Source organism: Quercus lobata, chromosome 6, assembly GCF_001633185.2.
Source record: "Quercus lobata isolate SW786 chromosome 6, ValleyOak3.0 Primary Assembly, whole genome shotgun sequence".
In the NCBI taxonomy this organism is placed as follows: domain Eukaryota; kingdom Viridiplantae; phylum Streptophyta; class Magnoliopsida; order Fagales; family Fagaceae; genus Quercus; species Quercus lobata.
Genome location: NC_044909.1, coordinates 9,152,477 through 9,172,374, shown reverse-complemented (window position 1 = coordinate 9,172,374; position 19,898 = coordinate 9,152,477). Strand labels below are relative to the sequence as shown.

The window sequence follows — 19,898 nt, the reverse complement described above, 5'->3', positions numbered from 1 at the left end:
TCTTGACGTCTGTAAATAAGGCTTTATTTGTAACGTATATATTTCTTTCAGATCTGAATCAGAATGGGCTTATCTTCCAGTACCCGTTCTTAGTTTGATTCTACACAAGTTGTCGGAACCCATATACCATGCTTGGTTTGCTCATATTTGTAAACAATGGTATCTAGTTGCAAAGGACTAAAATAAGGCAAAGCAGAATTTGCATAAGGCACTTCCAGTGCTTATGATCTCCATTAACAGGAAACCCAAAACAAAGCGAGCTATATATGGGATTATTGAAGGAAAAATATTCAATAACTCATCTCCATCTGTTTTGACTTTACAACAAGTAAAGTTATTGCCTTTTGTTTTAACAGTAGAAATAGTAAAGTGTGGCCATTTGATTGGTTAATTTAATGGTACAGTACAGTAGTGTATTATCTAATAAGTCTGTGGTGTGGACCTGTGGTTTTGTCTTTTAGTTGAGATTTTTATGAAAGATAAAAGACAAAGACAAAACACATATATAACAATAGCATCAATGGCAAACAAAACCTTAGTCATCAATTACAATAGGGATTGGTGTCCGGTTCTCGATTGAACCAGACGGTCCGGTCTGATTTTTAAAATCATAGTTGTGCGTGAAACAAATTAGTGAGCAAGTTACAAAAATATGTGAGGTAGCTTAGGAAATTGGACTCATCATCAGATACAATATCATAATAGTTTGATTGACACTACTATCTAAAGAGTTACATTATATAAGTCTACATCTCCTATATGTCATTTTTAAAGGTATTAAAAGTGACACTATTATCTAAAGAGTTAGATTATATAACTCTACATCTCCTATATGTCATTTTTAAAGGTATTAAAAGTGCATCCTATGCTTCGTAATTTTTAGATAAAGCATATTTTTTGACATTAACCCTTTTTGTGTGTAGTGTACCACATTTTATTTAGTTTTGTGATACCGACTTTTTTCTATAAGTACACGGATAATTGTAACATATAGACTGGTGGTGAGATGGTTATATATATATATATATATATATATCCTACTCCCATAATTAATTTTTTAGTGTATCGTCAAAATAAGCGAAATGACATTTAGGTCACATGATCAATTGCCGTCCAATACTCCCACAATTCTACAACTTAACTAATTTGCTAGGGCATGAAAGTGCTCAAGTCAAGCTACACTAGGTACAACACGAACAAAGTGTTCTATGGTCAACCAATGGTACAATGCACGACAAGAAATTGAAAAAATAAAAATAATCTATGCTATGTTCTATATATTAAACCAAAAACAAAAGGCATACATGCACTATGCTAAATAAATAAATGCATAAGTAATGCATGACAACAAGAGTGTACAAAGGCTCCTAGGATATTGATGTGGAATTAGAAGACAGTGGAACTATATGCAGGCTGAGGTGTAAAAACATGTCCTACTTTAAATGGGAAGTACTAAAATAGTGACAAATAAAATGATACTCAAGTCTTGGGATCCTTTCAATTTGCACCCATGTGGAAAAAGTATTTGGTTCTGAAGGTGAAAAGACATGGGTTCTACAACGTCTATAGAGAGGCTGAAAGGAAATAACATTTCCCCAAAACTGTGTTAAAATTTAAATAACTCAAGGCTTCTAATAACTAAGTAAAGTCACATGACCTTGAAACTTCAATTTTGAAGAGCTCATCTTGAAACTTCAATTATGTATGTATCCAAACTAAAAAGATCCTCAAGCAATGTATTGAATATACTTAATATATATGGATCAAATAAAAACTCTTTCTGGTTTTATTAGCGAAATTCTCAATTCTACATTTAGAATAATACAGATTGCAAATAAACATAATACAAGAAAACAAGATAAATAGTTTACCAGAAGGGATTATATGTGAAGAAGTAGGGGAACGACAATGGGAACATAAACAAAACAAGCTATTAGAGAGTTGAGCCTCCGAGATCAACTACTTCTCCTAATGTGATCGTGAATAATGTATTTGGAATATGTGGTTTTTGAGTTGAAAGCTCGTGAGAAACTTGTTGCATTGTTGGGCGAGATTGGGGAATAGTGTGCAAGCAAGCAATTGCAATCTTTGCAATGGAGAGCACTTCCCTAGCAACTTGATTTATTGGAAGTGAAAGGCGTTGGTCCAACACATCCTTTAATAGCATATCACAGGTTGCAAATGTTGATGATGAGAGAGATGATATCAGATCCCCAGGATGCTTTCCCATGATTATTTCTAAAGCCAACACTCCAAAACTAAAAATATCACACTTCTCATTAATTTCCATTGTGTAGGCAAGCTCTGCATGGGAAAAAAATTGATCAAGGTTATAGCAACACCATTATTAGTAATAAAATCTAAACACTACTTGAATTGGGCCCATGCATAAGAAAATTGTAAAATATATCAATTTTATTGATATCATATGTTTGGAACTTGGATCCATTCACAGAACTTATGCATTGAACAAAACCTTTAGCTTTATGAATTGGGTGAAATAGGGGGGGACATGTGCTAGTTTCTCGTTTAATTTTATCATCTATAGAATCAAAGGTATACTATACTACATGCATGTTACATATGATATAATACTGCATTTACTACAATCAACTTAAAAATTGACTTCACCTAAAAATAAATAAAAAAAACTGAAAACTGACTTTGCACTTTTTAGACATTTTTAGAATGAAACATAACAGGTGGTTAGTCTGCGACTTGATAACTTGTCTATTATGTGGTAAAAAATGTAGCAAAATTTGTATTATGTGACAACTGAGCATATGTTAGAATTATTTAAAAGTTTACATCCAGAACAAAATAACCTTGCAAGTGGCTACATTTTCTTCTATATGAATTTATTTCTACTATGGGCCCAATCATGGTATAAACAATAATTAACAAAGTTAAATTGCTTCCTCAATAAGTACATAGACCTGAGTATGAACTTTAATATGTATTAATAGGAAAATAGCTAAAAATCCTAGAGTAGTTGCCTTAAATTTGCTAAAATAGCAAAAGGCCTAACTAAAATTTAGCCAATAAAACTTAAAAAACACCCTCATCAGGTTATGAACCCGTGTGACAAAATAAGATATTGCTATAATGCTTGTCCAAATTTAGGAGGACCTGTTTCATGTGCATTTTATTATTTTATTCAATTATTGGTTGCTAATTATTGTGAGTGGAGAGAGAGAGAAAATTAAAAAAATTAAGAAAATTAATATTTTAATAAAATATAGTATAGAATAGATAATTAGCTATGGGTGTTTTGAAAAGTTGTTAGCTAAAATAAAAATAATTAAATTTTTATTCTAAAATATGTTGTAATAACTATGGAAATTGGTTGTTTGGTGTCCATGTCAGCCATGACAGATGTTCTTCTAACTTAAGCTTGGAAATATATTTACGCTATGATATTGGATGGTCCCTACATAAGCTTGGAAAACTTTTTACACTATAGACAACAACAAAGAAACTAACCTGGAGCTATGTATCCATAGGTGCCTGCAAGTGACATCCAATTGGATGAATCAGGCTTCAAAAGCCTAGCAGTGCCAAAGTCAGAGATGTGAGCCTCATATTCTAGATCCAATAGAACATTCTTACTTGATATATCACGATGAATTATAGGAGGTGAGCAATCATGGTGTAAATAAGATAAAGCATTAACTACACCTTTTACCACATCGACTCTCTTAATCCAATCAAATGTTTTTGCTCCCTCCTCACTGTTTAATAACTTCACCAAGCTTCCACCTTCCAAAAACTCATAAACCAAAAAAGAGTGTTTCGGATGCAAACAAAACCGTACAACTTTACAATGTTACGATGTCTTATTTCTGTTAAGGCACGAATCTCGCTTGTGAAGGCTTTTTGATTGGATATCTCACCATCAGGTAGTGGGCGAAGTTTCTTCACAGCAACAACTTGGCTTGTTTGCAACTCAGCTTTGTAAACACTTCCATATCCTCCCACTCCAATGCAATATTTGGAATTGAATTCCTCCGTAGCTTCAATGATGTTTTCATACACCATTTTTCCATTATAACTCCATATTGCAAAAAGATTATCGTTACGCACTCTCTTGGCTTGTCTTCTGTTTTCTTCACTCTTTGGAAAAGAAGAAGTGAAACTCCTACAATGACAAATATAAAAAACAGCGTGCCCAAAAGAGAGATTAAAATTATTACCAAAAATCGGTTGTGCCTCTTAGATGGAGGATCAGGAATCATTTTTGGGCAAGCCTTCAAACCAGCAACATTACCACACAAGCCTTTGTTATTTTTTTAGTGCTGCGATTGGAGCCTTGTGGAAGGCCGTGATGTTAGGAATAGGACCCTCTAACTCATTGTAGGATATATCAATGGATGTCAAGCTCACACTCTCTCCAAACGTGGATGGGATGGAACCAAGGAGATTATTGTGAGAGAGATTCAATGTTTCCAACTGTTTCGTGCCTCCAAGTTGTGGTGGTATCTCTCCTACAAGCAAATTCTGACTAACATCAAGACTTTGAAGAGACTGCAAGCTTCCTATATCAGAAGGAATACTTCCATCAAGTATGTTTCTACTTAAATTTAGGAATAATAATCTTGAGCACTCTCCAAGTTCTTTGGGGATTAAGCCACTGAGATTGTTTACTGCCAAGTTAAAATGTGTTAAATCAGATAGCATTCCAATTTCTAAAGGAATGTTACCTAAAAGTTGGTTATCATCCAAAAGAAGTTCCAGCAATGACTTTAGATGCCCCAATTCCTGTGGAATCTTTCCCATTAGATGGTTTGAAGAGAGATCAAGGAGACCTAGCATAGTTGCCTTGCCAAGTTCAAGTGGTATCCTACCATAGATCTTGTTGTTGGATATTTTTAGGCTTCTCAAATTGTGGCATTGCACCCACTTCCATGAAAATTCACCATACAGATTATTACTACTCAAATCAATATAACTCAAGTTCGGGTAGATGTCGAAAGCTTCAGCTATATTTCCTGGCAGTTGGTTTCCTTCAAGACTAACTCGATTGAGGCTAGTGCAGTTTTTCAAGGTTTTTGGGATAGGACCTGTAAAGTGGTTGTAGTGGGCAGAAAAGTTAACAAGTGATCTAGATTGGCATATTTGTGGGGGTAACTGGCCTATGAAATTGTTGCTTCCAAGTTGCAAATGTGTCAAACTTGTCAGATTACTCATCTCTAGCGGAATTGAACCACTTAGTTTGTTCATACGAAAAGATAAAAAGGTAAGCTTGGCCATGTTTCCAATAGTGGTTGGAATTGATCCAGAACGTTCGTTCAAGGTCAGATCTAAAGTGGTAAGCCTGGTTATGTTTCCAATAGTGGTTGGAATTGGTCCAAAAAGTTTGTTTTCATGAAGGAATAGTTTAGACAAGGCAGCTAGGTTTCCAAAAGAGGCGGGAATTGAACCACTTAGTTCATTCGAGTACAAAGCTAAAGTGGTAAGCTTGGTCAAATTTCCAATCGTGGTTGGAATTGGTCCAGAGAGTTTATTACTAAATAGGCTAAGATCAGACAATTCAACCATCTTTCCTATGGAAGCAGGGATTGGACCAATGAGATTATTATTTGGTAATTGAAGTACCCACAGATATTTAAGCAATCCTAATTCCTCAGGAATGGAACCAGAGATACTGTTGGAATAAAGGTAAAGTTGTTGTAACTCGCTCAAGTTTCCAATGGAAGAGGGAATATGACCAATGAGAAAATTAAATGACAAATCGAGTTGAGTGAGAGATCTCATCATTCCAACTTCTCGGGGTATGGAACCAGAAAATTTGTTGTTTAATAGGAATAGTATGGTTAAGTTGCCCAGCTTTCCAATTTCTCGAGGAATAGATCCCGAAAGTTCGTTGTTATCAAGGTAAAGAGTGGATAAATTGCTTAAGCTTCCATATATAGCTGGGAGCCTGGGATGGGGCCTATGAAACTATTTCCATCTAAAGCAAGAAAAAGGAGATCTCTCAATGCTCCTATTTCTTGAGGGAGGGAACCATTGAGTAAATTATCGGAAACCATTAAATATTGAAGACTTATCATTTGGCCTATCTCGGGTGGAATTCTTCCCGGTATCTGATTTCCAGTCAAATCGAAAAACCGAAGTTTGGAAAGGTTAAAAATGCTAGGAGGAAATGCACCAAAAAGATTATTGTGAGAGAATTCGAGATGGGTGAGTTTAGAAAGGTCTCCAATACTATCAGGAATAGTTCCATAAAGCGAGTTTTGTAAAAGATAAGAGACTATGGAGGTTGGGAAAGGAAGAGAAGTTAAAGGTTGTAAAGCGTACCTTTCAAACCAAAACTGGAAAGGATTAGGCGCGTGACACCCAATTCCATATCATCGCAAGTAATTCCAACCCAATTAATGCATGGGCGGTCTCCAACCCACGAAGACAGGAGAGATTTGTTTTGGTTGTCAAGACTGGCTTTCCAGTTTAGAAGAGCTTCTGCTTCCTCAAATGCTTTACCTACTTCAGCTGTAGCAGCCACAGAAGATGTTGTGGAGAAAGCAAAGGTAGCAAAATGGAGCAAGGAAACCAACAAAAGTACAGGGCTACAGAACAAGACTTTGAATGCCATAACTTTGGTAGCTGTTTGTGTTACGGAGGGTGTGTCTCGAGAGTGGATATTGCGTGTGTCTGCAAACTTTGCGTGCATGGGTTGATGAAGAATTTGGCTACTGGTGTGAGGCATTTATAGATAGAATAATCCAGTACAGCTTCTATATTTGTTTACTGGTTCAGAATTTTCTTTTTTTGGATTCTACTGGTTCAAATTTATAAGCAAGAAGAAAAAAATACTGGTTCAGATTTTGGTCCTTCGGGAATTGTGGTTGCAATTGGTTAATGAAATACAATTGGAATTAGGAAAGAACACAAAAGAAGTTTAATGTGGTGTTTCTGTGTTGTCTCATCTGTCCATTAATGAGTTAGATAGGTTGTCCTATCATCGAAGCAATCAACAAAGTGCGTGGCACCCCCACCCTGAAGAGTCTCTATAATATTACGTCTGATTCGGTGCCAATTTTCCATTGAAATTTGAAAGATCTGTTCAAAGAAAGAAAAAGTGGTGTGTGCATGTGAAAGAGAGAATAGTAGAGTGTCCGTGTGTATATGTTAGACTGTCAGTATGTGAATATGTGTGACACATCCTAACCTTCCCTTCGAAGAAGAAGAAGAGTGGCCAAAGAGTCAAAAAAGCAACCGAGACTTTAGTGGGTCCCACTCCCATTCTGATAGTCAGTGCTAGAATCATTCAATTTTTGGAGGCCTAACTAAATTGGACCCATTGACTGATGCCTTTGAATTTGGATTCGAGGATAAAATCTAAAAATCTTGTTCAATGGTTTTAATAGATTGAGGGTTTTTGTTGATTTTAAAATTATTAAATTTGAAATTATATAAAAAAATCAATGGATATGAAAAGCAAAGACATTTTTAATTTATTTTATTTAAAATTCAAATCTAAATCTAAATTTAAGTTTTCAAATATAACTTCAAAATATTTGTCTATGAATCATTTTAATACAATTTTTATGGAAAATGATGATGCCGAAAAATCACTAATGAGCCATATCGCCTTTGCACACCCGAACCAATACCTGCACAACAAAAAGAGAAGACCTAACAGAGAACACCAGTATGATGCCGGCCAAATACCCTCCGAAAGTCAAATTAGAACTTCTTCATAACTCTAGAGTGTCAAAACTGGGGTGAATTATGTGTACCTTTTTTTTTTTTAAGTCTTCGGGTTTTTATAGTAGTGTAGAATCAAACTCCTTTACTTGCGTCACAAGTTTTTTCCTTATGGAGAAAATCTCCATTAATGTGCGTATATTCTAGAATCCTCTTCATGTTAGAATTCTATTCATATTGGGACTTTATGGACTAGGGTTAATCTTGAGACGCAAGTCGTTTCCATTTAGGGTTTCTTGGAGACCACATAATGACCAGTTGAGTGCCACATGGCCTTTTGATTTGTCCATCCTATGTCTGTTCACTATTAGCCCATTTGTCTCGCACTGTCAAGTCCATCTAAGTGGATCCGTCACCTCCAATTTTGTCCCTCTTTAGAAAATATAAAAAATTGTAAGAAAATTAGTTTTTTTTAACAATTTTTTTAAAATATTTATTAAATCAGTTAGGATATCATTACCTATTCCCAAAAAAAATGTAACACATTTTTTAAAGAAATAAATAAGATAAAAACACTTTGTGATTTCTATATTTTGATCATATTAATTTTTAATTTGGTTATCAAATTTTCATTGATTTTATTTTATTCCTTATAGTCTTATATGGGTTAACTTTTGTTAGTTCTTAAGAAAAGAATAATTATGTGATTATCTCATTGTCAAATTTAAAAAAAAAAAATCTTCAATTGATTTGCGCCTCTAGTCATAAGATGGTTATGTGATTTTTTTATTCAAAAAAGCTAATAAAAGTTAGTTATAAGGATCAATTTGGCAGATATAGAAACCTCAGGGAATTTTAAGGAAAATTGAAACTCATGACGTGTTTTTATAGCTGGCCCGAACCCTAGGGATTGTTCTTACATTTAGGATTAAGCCTAAAATATTTCAGCCATCAAGATTCAAGTAATGACATTATTAGTCAAAAGTCTTGTAACTCAATTATTTGACACTTCCTTGCGTTTTCAACGTAAAAATCCAGATATCAAATCCCTCATCTTCGACTATCAAATTAAATAAAATAAAATAAAAAAGTAACAACATTATATAATTTTCTAACTTTTCTTTAAAATAATTTATTATAATATTACGTAAACATAAAGATAATCAACATTAAAAAAACCATAAAAATAATCAATACTACCATTCTTTGTTTGTTTTTTTTTTTTTTTAATTTTTTTTATTCAATATTAATTTTTTTAAGAACAAAACATTTACTGCACAATTTTTCACAAATATCCTATGTGGCAAACTGTGATTAATTGCTTTTTACTTTCAGATAAATCCATCATTTTTTTCCCACCACTTAATATTTGCCACATCAGAGTTGTGGTGCAAAATATTGTGGTTCTAGATTTTTTTTTCAGTTAATATTTATCATTTTCTCAGTAAACCCTAGGATACATCACAAAGAGAGAGATAATTTTAAAATTACAACCCTATATTTTTTCTTGAAATTATTACTTTTACATTTATAATTTTAAAAAGTTGCATTCTCATTTTAAATATATATATATATATATATATTGTTTATTTTTTCCATTAACTAGATTTATAAAATAAAAATATAAAAAAAAAACTTTTTCTTTTCTTTGTAAAATCTCTCAATAACTCAACAATTTTAATAGTATATATTATTATATATTAATTAAAAAAAATTCAAAAGTATCCCCGGTTTTTTTCTAGTTTCGAAATTGATTGTGTGAGAATAATATGATCGTAACTACTTGGCATACACTAGTTTATTTATTTATTTATTTATTTATAGAATATATATTAAAGTATATTCTTATACTTTAAAAAGTAAGATTTTAAAAAACCATATATAAACAAAATTAGATATATAAAACTAAAGGAAAAGGCTTGTAACAAAGAAAGATATAAAAATTCAAGCAGTAAAAGTCAGTGTATTAGTAAATTCGTTTACCTTTAATTTTTTTTTTTTTTGGCCGTGTGTTTTACTGGTGGGTTTTGTGTGGTTTCATGGTGTAATATGGTCTTGATTGGTCATTTATTAGGACCAAAGTTGTTTCTTCCATTATTATGTAGTTGTGGATTTTAGCTTGCTCCATCAATACAAAGATCAGATAGCTCCTTAATTAAGTTCTTCCTCCCAAAAAAAAAAAAAAAAAAGGTCTGAAATATCTAATGTGTCCATATCATGTTGATAATCCATGCAAACATTTTCTTGTAAAGATTCTCGGTAAACTAAATGCTACGGAGAGGTTCTCCGACAAGAAACAGTATACAAAAGTGGACCATTATGTGTGCTTTCAGAGCAAAGGCCAAGGGTCTAATTTTTTGTTTGATTAATATCATTTTTTTTCATTTATCAATAATCATTTACTATATCAGCAATTTATAAATTTTTTGAAAAAATAGTTTATATTTCTAGCATTATTGTTTCTTCTTCTTTTTTTCGATCAAAGCATTATTCTTTCTTTTTAGAACTTGCTACGTATACCGTTCTTAGCAGGTTGATTTAACTCAAACTAATAGTCCCTATCATTATATATATAAATACCCTTGTTTTCTCCTTGACTGAATTCTGAATAGATGCCTTTGTTGATTTTTCGAATTAGATGTTATCAGTTTCTGTCATTTTATATAAAGTATTCCTGTTGATTTAATTTTACAACAAAGTTGTAGGGAATTATTTTTTGTTACTGACTAGTAAGCAGCTGTGATTGATTCAAGGAAAAAAAATGGTATTAAGCTAGGGCTAGGGCCCTTGATTGACGGAAAAAAAAAATGGTACCAAATTAGGTCTAATTTAGCTATTTTACAACATTTTTACAAAATACTAATGTGACCAACCTCTTATTGGTTTTCATCTAAGTTGGTTGTATTATTGCCCCTACGATGTACAACTATATAATAGGCCACCATATATTTCAAAATGTACTTTACTCAAATGAAAGAATGAGCACAAGTTCATGCATTTTGGGAAAGTAGGTGGTATAGTTTTAACTTTGCATGAACTACTATTATACAGAGTGATCAAAAAGTGAGTCAAACGAAGTCTTCGTTCCCACTAGCTAGCTATAGTACATATATATTTTAAGCTAGATAATCATAGTTATCTAAAAGACTAAAACTGTGATTTGCTAGCAAAAAAATTCCTCAAATGTGTGGTGGCCACATGACTCCATTCTATAAGTTAGATGTATTAGGGTTCATCACTTCATTGGGTCAAGGTCTTTTTTTTTTTTTTGGACGAACATTGGATCAAGGTCTTGTTAATCCAAAGACTTTTGTATGTCTGTATTTTCAGGACAATTCAATGTAACCTAATCATACTAGAATCATGATAGAGTTGGGCTAGATTCTCTATAAATTCTATAACTGTACAATGAAATCAATTTAATTTGTTATCTTCTTAGAATAAGATGTTAGGCTAGAGCGACCACATTAGCTTGTGGAAAGTTTTGTAAAATAGAAAAAGTTACACTTTTTACACATTTTAGCCAAAAAAAACACCCACATCAGTGGGTGTAAAATTATGCATTTATACACAATTGCTACAGTAATTGTGCATATATGCTTGGTTACTGTAACACTTGTATAAATATTTTAGTAATTTTTTCTCTCTCCTCTTTGATGCTCTCACTTTCACCTCACTCTCCACTGCCGCCGATCCCTCTTCTTCTTCCTCAGCCCTCTTCTCCACAAACCCATCTCTCCCTTCCCTCCCTCTCCCTCTCCCACTTCCTCTCTCCAAAACCCAACCCCTAAAACCCTTCATCGCTACCCACTAGAGCCCTCCGATTGGGTTTTCAAGCCACACGACCTGGTTTTTGCTGTCGTTCAGGTTCTTCTTCTTCTTCATCTTTTGGTGTCGTTTTTCATTGGTTGTTTATGGGGGTATTGATTTTTTGTTATCTTTTTGTGTTTAGATTGGATCACACTAGTTTAAGGTGAGCAATGGGGATTCGATCTTCACTGAGAGATTGAAATTCTACGAGGCGAATGACAAGATGGGTTGCTATTGAATTTGCTTGATTACCTATAATACTATGACTTCTTCCTCAGCCATCGATCTCATTGTACTTCTTCTTCCTCAGCAGCTATGTGGGTGGGTTGATGGTGGCTGTGGATTGAATATTTTATTTGAATAAATGTGGATAATAGACAAACTAATGTGGATGTTTTGTAAAAGTTGGAGTGTAAAATAGAAAAAGTAGATTTTAGATGTGCAAAATGGAAAAATTTTATCACATATTGATGGGATGCTCTAAGTTCCCTATAAAATTTATTGACCATGTAGTATTGTAAAGTAAAATCAATTTATTTTGCTCTCTTCTCATATTGGGGAAAAAAAAGTTCATAAACTATTTTTTTCACAATTATTAATATGATTTGTTTTAATTTATGCATAATAAATTCATACAAAATGATATTATTCAATCATATTATATATTTATTGCAAATATAGCAAGTTTTAAAAGAAAAAAGTATGGCATTACTAAAAAAAAAGGAGAGAAAAAAGAAAACTTGACCTCCTATTCAATGAAGAAGCAAATTGATAGGAATAAGATTTTTTTTTTTTTTTGGGTGTGTGACAAGATAACTAGGAGTAAGAAGTTTAATGTGGTGTTTCTGTGTTGTCTCATCTGTCCATTAATGAGTTACATTCCCATAAAAAAATTAATGAGTTACATAGGTTGTCCTATCACCGAAGCCATCAACAATGTGCGTAGCACCCCCACCTTAAAGAGTCTCTATAATATTAGGTCTGATTCGGTGCCAATTTTCCAATGAAATTTGAAAGATCTGTGCAAAGAAAGAAAAAGTGGTGTGTGTGTGTGAAAGATAGAGAGAAAAAAGTAGAGTGTCTGTGTGTATATATGTCAAACCGTCAGTATGTGGATATGTGTGACACATCCTAACCTTCCCTTAGAAGAAGAAGAAGATGAGTGGCGAAGGAGTCAAAAAAGCAGCCGAGACTTTAGTGGGTCCCAGTCCCATTTTGACAGTCAGTGCTAGAATCATTCAATTTTTGGAGGCCTAATTAAATTGGACCCATTGACTGATGCCTTTGAATTTGATTTCGAGGATTAAAAATCTAAAAATCCTGTTCGATGGTTTAAAAAGATTGAGGGTTTTTATTGATTTTAAAATTATTAAATTTGAAATTATATAAAAAAATCAATGGATATGAAAAGCAAAGACATTTTAAATTTATTTTATTGAAAATTCAAATTCAAATCTAAGTCTAAATTTAAGTTTTCAAATATAACTTCAAAATATTTGTTTATGAATCATTTTAATACAATTTGTACGAAAAATATAAAAAGTTGTAACAAAATTAGCTTTCTTTTAATAATTTTTTTAAAAAATATTTATTAAATCAGTGCAGTTAGGATATCGTTGCTTTCTCCCAAAAAAATATAATACAATTTCTAAAGAAATAAATAAGGTAAAAACACTTTGTGATTTCTATATTTTGATCATATTATTTTTAATTTGGTTATCAAATTTTCATTGATTTTATTTTATTCCTTATAGTCTTATATGGGTTAACTTTTGTTAGTTCTTAAGAAAAGAATAATTATGTGACTATCTCATTGTCACATTTTAAAAAAAAATTCTTCAAATATTGATTTGCGTCTCTAGTCATATGATGGTTATGTGATTTTTTTTATTCAAAAAAGCTAACAAAAGTTAGTTATAAGGATCAATTCAAGTAATAACATTATTAGTTAAGAGTCTTATAACTCAATTAGTTGACACCTCCTCACGTTTTTAATGTAAACATCTAGATATCAAATCCCTCGTCTTTGACCATCGAATTAAAAAAAAAAAAAATAGTAACAACATTATATAATATTTTCTAACTTTTCATTAAATTAATTTATTATAATATTACATAAACATAAAGATAATCAACATTAAAAAAATCATGAAAATAATCAATACTACCATTCTTTGTTTGTTTTGTTTTTTTTATTCAATATTAATTTTTTTAAGAACACAACATTTACTACACAATTTTTCACAAATATCTTATGTGGCAAACCTTGATTGATTGCTTTTTACTTTTAGATAAATCCGTCACATTTTTCCCACCACATAATATTTGCCACATCAAAGTTATAGTGCAAAATATTGTGGTCCTAGATTTTTTTTTTTTTTTTCAATCAATATTTTTCATTCTCTCAGTAAACCCTAGGATACATCACAAAGAGAGAGATACTAGTAGTCACCAATTCAGTCAAGTGGTTTAGGAATTGGAGCTATCACACCCTGAACCCAAATATAAAGACAGACATGTGACAACTGCCGCACGCTTATAAAGTAACCCCCCTACAAGTGTGCAAAGCCTTCTTAGCAACTAAAATTTATCCTCAAAAATTAAATCAAATAAATCAAAAATACCTCAACAATTTCTTTATGAATAGATCTCCAATAATTTAAAAGGAACAAAACCAAACCTTATGTACATAATGCCAATTGGCCAAAAAATATAAAACTATTAGAAGACAATCCAATCTCAAAATCACTGAGCTTCTTTCCTACTCACAACACAACATCAAAACTCCCAAAACTTGTTATTCTTCACAATCTGAAACTGGAGGGGACAAAAGGAGTGAGTTGACAACTCAATAAGTAACCAAAGTATTAATAAGTTCTATCAAGTAATAGATCTGTAAAGTAATAAGATGTAATATGAATCTTCAAAAGTTATAATATACTATGGGTTTTCAAAAATAACTAAAGAAGTTTCATAGTCTTAAAATAATAAGTTGCAAATAGATCACATACTTTAATCTGACAAATATATCAAAGATGGTTTAGAAAGTAGTTAGTTTTCCATATATCAAAGCTATAACTTAAAATATGTTCCAAAAAAAAATACATAAGCGGTTTTAATGACTCAAAATAGTTCAAATACTCAAACATTTCCAAAATCACATATGTAGTTTTAAGGACTCAAAATAGTTCAAATATTCAAACGTAATTCATATTCTTAACAATCTTATGAATATGGTCACGCTATATCCTCATGACTGGGCATCATAATTCCAATGAATAACCCCCATTGGCTGGATATCAGAGTACCAATGAATACCCCTCATTGGTTTGGGAATCAGAATATTAATGAATAACCTCCATTAGCTGAGTATCAGAGTACCAATGAATAACCCCCATTAGTTTGGGTATTAGAGTACCAATGAATAACCCTCATTGGTTGGGTATTAGAGTACCAATGAATTACCTCCATTGGTTTGGGTATCAGAGTACCAATGAATAACCTCCATTGGCTAGGTATTAGAATAAATTCATAGTCAGATTGTTCATAATCATATATATGAAATCATACTTTCTAACAAAAATATATCTTATTCAAATACATACTTATATATATATATATATATAATCATATATTCAATATTCAAATCTATTTGTGATATTTCTATAATTCTTTACTTTAAATCAATATAGCTAAAAAAAACAATTAAATAAAATACATCATATATTCAGTAATCAGATATATTTGTGATAATTCTTTACTTGAAATCAGTAATACAATAGAAATAAAATTGTAATAACTGTAAACAATTTTTGGTAATTAAGATATGCAAAATAAAACCAATTAGGATAAGTTTACTTACCTCGGCTAACTCACCACAAAGAACTTCTCCCTAACACTTTCTCTAAAATCCTTAGATCTCACCTAACAAATTTACAAGAATCATTTACTCAATAATCAAATAATTCAAGAAAGACTTATAACGATACCCGACCAAAAGAAAGACTACTAAAAATATCTCATATTTGTCTACTTATCTTACACTAAAATTCCACCTATCATAATATTTTTCTATATATATATATATATATATATATATATTCTGCCACCATTAATGCCTTAAAAGATAAGGCTATAGCTCCTAGTACTATATCACACTACGAAAGACAAGGACGTGGGCCATCCTTCAAGTAAAGCACTTACATTACAACTTTTTTTATTTTTTATTTATTTTTTTAATAACTTGTCAGACCTCAAACCTAAACCTATACTCACTAGACCTTTGTTTTTCTCCAAATCCATCAATTCAGTACAGTTTCGTGACATAAATACTGTGCAGAAACTTGACCCCTCACCCGCTTAAATCTGCAACTTCAATATGCGCTTATCACTAAACGTAGAAAAATCAACAGGTACATTGTCCAGTTACAAAAAATAAATTTAAGCTTTTATTCGTTTGCATCCTTAAAACTTTTGAATATTTAAGTAGTTTCATTACTAGTCAAAATACCCACATAAGAAAATATTCTAATACCACATAAAGTCTAAATTTGATAAAAGAACAAGATTTCTTAAGCTTTTACCTCAAGGGTGTAGTCAATCCTTCTCTACTTTATGTTGATTTAATAAACTTATATATAGCTAGGGTTTCAACCTTATTTTCTAAAAACTCCCTTATAATTAGAAATTATAAAATTGGCCCCACAAAAATTTACTTAAATATCCCTCTCTTTTTTTTCTTTTTTTTGGGGGGGGGGGTATTACAGGAGCGAACAACATCATGCGTGGTAGGGTGATAGGTTGGCCACAAGGGAGAGGATCACCTAGTTGGAAGCTTTGAAAGGTAGCAACCATTGTCGAAGGCTGCTGAAGGCAAGAAGATGATGTGGTGACTAATGGCGGAGTGGAGCGTTGGTGATGTACATAAATAATTGTAAGAAAAATTGGGGATTTTTTTCCTTCTTCATGATATTGCTAATTAGGGGTTTGTAACAGAGAACGTGGGTTTTGTTTATAGAATTACATGGGCAATGGGCTAAGTGTTCATTTGAAAACAACTTATTTAGCTGAAATTGAAAACTTTTTACTGAAAGTACTATATATATATATATATAATTAAAAGCTAGTTGAATAGTATATATATATATATATATATATAATTAAAAACTAGTTGAATAGTACAATAAGACCCATAAATAGTACTAAAAAGTGCAATAAGACATATACACAGGGGCGGCCCAATTGAAATATCAACCAATTGAATTACAATATTCTTAACCACTGGCGACTCCACATGCAAGCCAAGGTGGTCACAGGACCACCCTAACTTGTGTCTGACTTGCAAAAAAAATGTATATATACACTTGCTAAAAAAATATTATATGTTAAACTAATCTATTGTGACCACCCTAATAAAAATGTTGAACACTCTGACTTGAGAATTATAAAAATTTAATTTCAACAAAAATAAGAGTAATGTTACCTTTACAATATTTTTACAATAATTTCACCACAAATAATAACAATAAATATTAGCCCAAACATAGCATTACTCCAAAAATTTTTTGTCCCCCAAACATAATCCTTAATCCCTATTATAAATTTTTTTTTTTTAAATCTTAAATAACAACGATAAATATTAGCCCAAATAACAACAAATTAATATAAACCAAACAACCACAAGTATTGTTCAACCTATCATATAAAATAATCTCTAATTTTAGTTTTCCTTAAAAAATGGTACTAAGAAAAATATTGTGGTTGTGAGTTCTCTTTGATGGTGATGATAGTTATACTATTTTTTAGCTTTTTATACTATTTTTAGCTTTACAATCATAACAATTTTGCTCTCCTTAGTGACTCGACTTGCAATTGTAGCAAATATTCAAGTTATCGCTTTATTAGATTTTGTATAATTTAAACTTCTTGGTGATCACCCTAAACAAAATTCCTAGAACCGCCATTGTTCTTAACTATCATTATGTTTCTTAGTTTGATTAAAGTTTCTCAATGTATATTATATACCATGTGATAAAATTTAGGCCTAAAAAATATAGCTATGTGAAGTCAAATTCTCATTAAATACGATACCTATCAAAGCAACTGCTCTAAGAACTAAGAAGTAACCTTCTACCTAGCTAGCTACCTATCAAAGCATAACTTCCAATAATCCTCATAATGAATTTTATATATATATTTATATATATATATAGAGAGAGAGAGAGAGAGAGAGAGAGTTGCACTTTGCCAACTGATTTGTTTGTTTTTAGACTCGTTAAAACACAAGTCGTTTAACCTAGTTATTTAGCCAAGTGATTACTTAGATAAATTATTTAGATCTAGGTTAACACAAGAAAATCATATCATGTAAATAATGTGGAAATATAAAGAACACACGATATGATAACCTAGGAAAACTAAACTGGTAAAAAACTTGTGTAAGATTTAACCTAGATATTTTTAATGTAAAATAGATCCACTATGAAAGAATTGAAGTTTGTACAATAAGACTTAGACCACTAACATTCTATTGCTACCTCGAATAGAAAACTTACAACCACGACCACATGATAGCCCTTGACATGAATCTTGATCTTGATAACCTTAAGTGTGTATAAAGGTAAACATTTCTTGATCTCATAAGAGATTCAACACACAGCACATCAAAAGACCTTTAAAAAGTAGCTAGGGTTTTTCCTTTTATACTTGGAGTAAAACATGAAACCCTACAAGTCAAACCGGACTTGGGCTAAGTTGGAAAATTCTGCAGAAAATTAATCTGTACGAGGTTCGACCGATCGAGTCTAATTTTCGATTGATTGAGCCTTGCAGATTTAGACCAATAAATCCTGTAATCACTCGATTCCAACTTTACAATTAAACACACTTTGAGCAGCCTGAATCTAGACTTTAAGTTTTGATCATGGTTTGCCAACACATTATAATTTGAAGTTCTAATACATTTAGTTCCTAATTTCTTAGAACATAACATGATTTCTAATGTTCCACTCATGAGAGTGAAAATGATAATAGATGTCACATCTCTAGCTTAGATGTGAGACTGTTTTTGTACGGAGTTGGTGGTCCAAGAATTCAAATGAGGAAGTGAGTAAAAATGAACACAACTTTGACTAAGAGTAGGACCTTATTAAGGAAGAAAGTTCATGAAGTAAAAAAAAATAAAAAATTATTTATTCGAATATCTTGTATTAATAGGCTATTACTTTACCAAACTTATTACAATAGATTGTAGATAATTTACAAATATAATTTGGTTCAAATTATTGCAACAATATCTTTGTTGTAATAGATAATTACTTCATGTTTGTCATTGTAATATATTATAAAATAATTGATATTAGGTTATTGCAATGATATTAGGCCTGTTCACAAGTCAAGCCAGGTCGGTTTTGGACTCAGCCCGAACCCCAACCATTGGTGTCGGGTGGAGGACGGAGGGACCCAAAACTAACTACCAACGTCAATCAATCGAGTCAATTTTGGGTTTGGGTGATGCTTAGGTCAATTCGGTCAGTGGTAAAGTTCACTAGAAATTGCAAAATCGTCGTCGAAAACTACAAAACTTCTCCAAAATCTACAAATGTTTGGTCGGAATCTACAAAATTTCGTTGAAATTTGCTGTGATTTAGCCAGATCAAGCTAAATCCCACTAGATCTGGTCAAGATCTCGCCGGATTTGGCCGAGATCTTGCCAAATCTAGCTTGATCTTCCTGAATTTCGTATATAGCTCCAGTCGGGTGGCTTGAGTTTTGGAGAAGGAAACTCGACACTCGACCCGTCGGTGTTGGTTCTTGAAAACAAAGACCCGCCACCGACCTACGAGATCTTCGGTTTGGGCTGGAATCAAGTTGACGTCGGCCGATTTAGCTAGGTTTACGAGCACCGACCGGGTTTGGATAGCCCTAATTGATATATTCCAATTTTATGTTTGCCATTGTTATAAATTGTAAAATAATTTATATAAAGTTATTGCAATGATAACTTCATTGCAATAATCTATTAGCTCGAAATTTTCTTTGCAATAGATTGCAAAAATAACTCGAATTAAATCGACGCAATGCTCCACTAATTTCTTTTTTAGGGAAATCATGGCCAAGAGGTTGACAAGAACCTCTTTGTAAATATACTCTTCTTATTTCATCCTAATCATTAGGATGAAAAGATGAGACATTTTCTCATAGCCTAGGATGTAAAAGAAGATTATTAAAGTGCAATACGAATTTGCTTAAAAGATGAATCTTGTAATATAAGTGATTTCCTTTTAAAAAATTTGTTCATAGTGCTAGCAAAAGAATAATGGGTAAACGGTAAGTTCATTCTATATATTTAACTTAAGCATTTAATTGTCACATTAATCATGTTCAATAAAGTATTTAGGTATTACTTTAGTGCATATGCGTGTGTACAAAATGTATCACATAAA

General features: G+C 32.0%; 1 protein-coding gene and 1 pseudogene across 1 annotated transcript; both read right to left on the bottom strand.

The window, feature by feature from the left end:
* Positions 1–1,765: 1,765 nt before the first annotated feature.
* Positions 1,766–6,737, bottom strand: LOC115994254 (annotated as a pseudogene).
* Positions 5,895–6,703, bottom strand: LOC115949781 (receptor-like protein 35). The gene is made up of 2 exons (XM_031067058.1): positions 6,298–6,703; positions 5,895–6,250 (listed from the first exon to the last, which is right to left on the bottom strand). Exons 1-2 carry the CDS (start codon positions 6,701–6,703, stop codon positions 5,895–5,897), a joined length of 762 nt encoding a protein of 253 aa, XP_030922918.1.
* Positions 6,738–19,898: the final 13,161 nt, after the last annotated feature.